This window comes from Patiria miniata, unplaced genomic scaffold (assembly GCF_015706575.1).
Source record: "Patiria miniata isolate m_02_andy unplaced genomic scaffold, ASM1570657v1 HiC_scaffold_2, whole genome shotgun sequence".
NCBI lineage: Eukaryota > Metazoa > Echinodermata > Asteroidea > Valvatida > Asterinidae > Patiria > Patiria miniata.
Window position 1 is genome coordinate 5,925,425 of NW_024037058.1, and position 5,494 is coordinate 5,930,918.

The window sequence follows — 5,494 nt, forward strand, 5'->3', positions numbered from 1 at the left end:
CTGCTGTTGTGTTACCTGTTCATCAGTCTGTGATGTGTAGAGGTAGGCGTGGCTCTCCCCAATCTCAGCATTCATCTCAGCAATGGACCAATCAGCCTATGGAGGGCACAAAATATGAATGAATATTCAAATTTAGTGATGCATGAACTGAACTGGGATGCAATAAAAGAGAAAGCCTTAAAAATGTGAGTTTGGGAAATTTTGTAACAAAGCACTGCTGATGCTGAATCACTGAAAGAAATACATGTAACAAGTTTTGTTATGATGAATATAATTTAAATGAACTATGCAAGAGTAGTGCTGTTGAATGCTATATATATGCATGTAAAACACCAACTGCACACTAGCTAAAATGTAGATAAATATAAAGAAAGTGAAGGAAAATAAAACCCACGACAAAACAAAACTACGTTCCAAAACTAATTACTGCCGGTTCATTTTTACCTCTTTATTTGTTTATTTTTGTCTACACAACAGACTTGAGTATCCATGGGCGTCAATCGGTGGGGGATGGGGGGACAAGTCCTCCCTCCCCACTTTTTAAAGTCGGAGGATATCATATCGTTTGTGTCCCCCCCCCCTCCTCACTTTTTTCGTCCCGAATTAAAATTGTTGCCAACATAATGATTCTATAGCTCACAATAGCTGATGACTTCAAACTCAAAAATAATGTTTAAAAGATGATTTGTTTGCTCTTCAAAAATTTGTTGAAGTGGTCAGAAATTGCCTCAGATCACACCACAGAGCGTCTAGACTGCAACATTTCCCGGGGCCCTTAAGCGGGCCCTAGACTCCATGCTGTTAGGGCTTTGCGCTCCCATTAACACTGTTAAAGATATGCTCCTCCCCCCACTTTTGAGAAGCGATTGACGCCCTTGTGAGTATCCTGACTGGAAACATATCAAAGGATATTAAAAAAAGGTGTCATCTGCAATAACAGTCAGTTTAGAATTTTAAACTGCATCAGGTAATTGACCCTGTGGCTTCTTTATGTTTACCTTTCTGATAAACCTGTCTGTCATATTACCAGCTTAGGACCTTTGGATCCATTAGATATCAAACACAGTCAGCATGCTGTATTCGATTTCACTATGAGCGCGTACCAAAGCTCTACATAAGTGGAATCTGGGGACTGCAAATATTACCAGATCAGAACCTTTGGATCCATTAGATATAAAACACTGCATTTGATTTTACTATGAGCACGTACCAAAGTGCTACATAAGTGGAACCAGGGACTGCCAATGAGTGTACTCAAAATCAGGTGACATGGTCCGTGTTGATACAGAGGGGTGTATACATGGATCGCCATCTTTGTTCATTTCAACCATTGCCGTAAGTGACATCAGAATGGGCAGATAGAAATGGCTCATTTCATGTGTACCTGAAGGTAAGATTTTTATTTAATGGGTCTACCTGTAAGTCTGTCTATACATCTGATATAAATCAGCAGCATCACATTATCTCATATGAAGTACATGTATGTAAACTCAATATTTGCCAATTACAAGGAAATTCATGTGGATCTGTCAAACCTGTTAGAATGCAGACATGTGGAATACATGAATCCCCTTATATTCATGACAGAAATAAGTGAAGCGCATTGTTTGTACTTACATGTAGTCTCTTACAAAGAAGTGTGAGACCTTTAAGAATATTCGTCACAGACGTAGCTTAGTGAATCACAAAATAATAATAAAACAAAAAAAAATATAAACCGATGTGAAGGTAAATGTTTTTTTAATGAAATTTCTTTGAGGAAAGTGGACTTTGAGTCTATGTTTTGAAATATGAGCCAGTTAAAGTACTTGAAATTTTTTTTTTCTTCGGTGCAGACTTTATTTGGTTGCATTAACTCCTGCTACCTAGAGTACTCAAACCACCCAGCTGACCAAGGCAAGCTCAGAGGTGGAGCATTAGACTGGTTTAAATCATACCTTAATGACCGATCTCAATTTGTCCGGGTCAATGATTCAAGTTCACCTACTGTCTCTCTTGATTTTGGGCTACCTCAAGGATCAGTCCTAGGGCCCGTCTTGTTCTCTCTGTATACAATGCCACTTGGTGAAATCATTCGAAAGCATGGTCTATCCTATCATTGTTATGCAGATGATACCCAATTATATATGTCAGTAGACCCTCAACAACACAAGGTTGATTCAGCAATCCAGAAGATGGAAACATGCATTGATGATGTACGTTCTTGGATGACTCACAACTGGCTCAAATTCAACAATGAAAAGACCAAATTTATCATCATAGGTTCAAAGCAGCAATCGTGCAAAGTTCATGTTCCATCCATAAGGCCAAGGGTTGGCGATTCAACCATCATGCCATCAAATAAAGTCAGAAATCTTGGTATTATCTTTGATTCATCTCTATCCCTGGAACCTCACCTTACATCAATCTCTAGATCAGTCTGCATGTCGATCCGTAACATCGGACACATACGAAAATATCTTGACAAACACACAACTGAAATACTTGTTCACGCTTTCATCACATCCAAAATTGACATGGGCAATTCACTATTGTATGGCATTAACCTAAATCAACTAAACCGTTTGCAGCGACTACAAAACATCAGTGCCAGACTAATCTCTCTCACTAGTAAACATTCTCACATCACTCCTGTACTAGCAGATCTCCACTGGCTTCCAGTATCATACAGAATCAAATACAAACTTGGCCTATTCGTGTTCAAAATCCTCCACAGCAATGCGCCGGAGTATCTCATCGACCTCATCCACCCATACTCAACAGCACGCACCGGACTCCGCTCCAGTGAGCTCATGATGCTTCACGAGCCCAGGACCTCCACTCTATGGGGTGACAGATCCTTTGTTGCAGCGTCAGCCCGAGTGTGGAACCAACTCCCTCTGGCTATCAAATCATCTCCATCCATCACAACATTTAAGACAAACATAAAATCTCACCTGTACAAACAAGCTTACTCTCACAATACACAATCCTAACTTGACTTTCTCCTCGAGCGCCATGAGCGCCTATTTTTGGCAGATACCGGCGCTTTACAAATGTTCTTTTACTATTATTATTATTATTAAAACGTCTGCACAGGAGGTTCTGGGTTCGAGTCCCACCTGAGTAACAGTAAGAGTGCCCTTTTGTATACAATCCCCCGTTTTACACCAGTGTTCCCCCCCCCCCCCCGTATTTGTAAAGAGTGCCCTTTTTTTAAAAAAACAGGTCAACTCACAAACTATTTATAAAACAAACTGTGCCAAAAGCATTTTTTTGCCATTGAAAACCTTTTTACTTGCGACCTACTTTTGTTTTGACTTGTTATGAACTTTATTACAACTTACATTAGACGTAGAAAATGTCCCAGATAACAGCTGAAGAGAATTTTTTAATGTAACATTTTCAGGACAAAGTATGCTCTTTCATAAACATGGTCACCCTATTATACAAATTGCTATTTTCTTTTGGAAAAACATAACTAACATCAGGTTTTGAATCAAGCACATAGTGTATGAATAAACCTTCAAGTTTATGAATACTCTACTTGACAAAATGTTTTAAACTTTACCAAATGATCATTTGAAGTTGAATACATGTAATTCCAAAACCTTTTAAATAAAGGGAAAATACAACATTTGCAAACATCAAAAAATAAAACTACCAAATCATTTTAAAATACCTTGCTGGACTGTAAGTGAATGACAGTGTAAAGCATCCTGTAAAATCATGGCACCTGGTATACTGTCATTTTCAAGAAAAGTGGTATTTTTTTATCAATTTCCAGCGCTGATCGGCCGATGAGCGTAGGAAAAAAACTGTCTTTTTTTTCAAATACTGGCCCCAATTGACCATCGCACTTGTTTGCAATCGATTACAAACCTATGAACGGGTACGAGCCAGCTAAACTGGTTCCCTGACCTTACAATTCCCCAATGTATGTAAACTGCTCTGTTTCTTCTTATGTGGAGTCAGGGAACCAGACTACAGAAAAATGATTGTTTTTCTTGGTTTTTATAGCATTTTCGAACCAAAAACCTCAAAAAAGTCAGTGTAACTATATTTGCTATATATTTCCAACCCCCCAATTCCATCCATTTCTGAAAATTACAGCAAAAGCAAATGATGTATATTCCCTTTAATGTGCTTCATTTGTAGGTTAAAGGTCCATCCTATCGCACCAAGCCCAACAGTGAAGATGGCATCTAATGTTACAGTGCAATCAGTGTTGGAGAAGATTAGTGTGGATCATCTGGAATGCTCCATCTGCACCAACCGTTTCAGGCAGCCCAAACTGCTGGACTGTTTGCATACTTTTTGCCTGCAATGCCTCCAAGAGCTCAGACAGAGCCAAGATCCTAGTGGTACAAAGCTGACATGTCCTCTGTGCAGACGTGAAACCATGTTGAAAGGGTCTGGGGTTGCTGATCTCCCTAATAACTTTGCATTCAGTGCCCTGGTGGAGGAAGTTACAATGCAGGAAAAGCTACTGAAAGGTCAAGGGTCAGAGATCAAATGTCAAGCCTGTGATGAGGAGAATCAAGCTATTTCAAGATGCATAGACTGTGATCATTTCCTGTGTCAAGAATGTCAAAAGGCTCATAAACGTATGACTGTCATGAAATCTCATAAAATCTACACACTGGCTCAACTTCGATCAGGAGAGATTGTCTACAAGAGTAAACTAAGAGAAGAAGTTCCCAAATGTGGCAAGCATCCAGATCAGAATCTCAATGTCTACTGTAATACATGTGAGGAAGTCATATGTCTCATGTGTACTGTTCTAGATCATGAAAAACCCAAACACTCTTTTATTGGCTTACCTGAGGCCTATGAGAAATGTAAGAAAAAAGTAGAAGAACTTGTTGCAAAGATTGGTAAAAGCAAAACCAAACTGAACAAAACCATAGATAAGACATGCCAATCTCGCAAGAAACTCAACAAAATGTTTGCAAACATCAAAAAGAAAATCTCAGAAAAAGCTGAGAGAGAGGTTGCCAAGATCCGACAGGAGGAGCAGAAATTGTTAGAAGAGACAGATAGGATTTACCAAGAGAGAATCACACCATTTGAAGCTGCTGAAGCTACCAACAGGAAAGAGGTGTCACAGACAGAGCACAAGCTGGAGGAGGTGAAACAACTCATGAATCAAGCAAGTTGCTATGAGATTCTTGGACTTCAACAGAAGCTCTTGCATAACCTCAGTGAATTGACAGGGAAACAGCCACAGCAAGTTCCTGACAAGTTGACCTTCATGAACTTTGAAGAAGGTGAGAGGTCACTTGGGAGACTCATTCTGGAAGAAGAGCCAAAGGCTGCAGCAAAGCAATCACCAAGACGACGAAGATCCTTTGTGAAGGAGAAATGGGAACTGGAGACCAAAATTGAATACGTTGAATTAACAAATGCATTCATAACACATGTTGCAGCACTCTCTGACAATAAAATACTTGCACTATCTAGAAGATTTAATGGAAACAGTGATGCACTGTTTGAAGTTTCAATTCCATATAGT

The 5,494-nt window shown here is 39.4% G+C and overlaps 1 protein-coding gene across 1 annotated transcript; it reads left to right on the forward strand.

The window, feature by feature from the left end:
- Positions 1-4,068: 4,068 nt before the first annotated feature.
- On the forward strand, positions 4,069-5,221 carry LOC119726819 (E3 ubiquitin-protein ligase TRIM56-like; the record flags this gene model as incomplete). Its single annotated transcript, XM_038198679.1, has 1 exon — positions 4,069-5,221. A coding segment is annotated over exon 1 (1,101 nt), but the record flags the coding sequence as incomplete, so codon positions are not given.
- Positions 5,222-5,494: the final 273 nt, after the last annotated feature.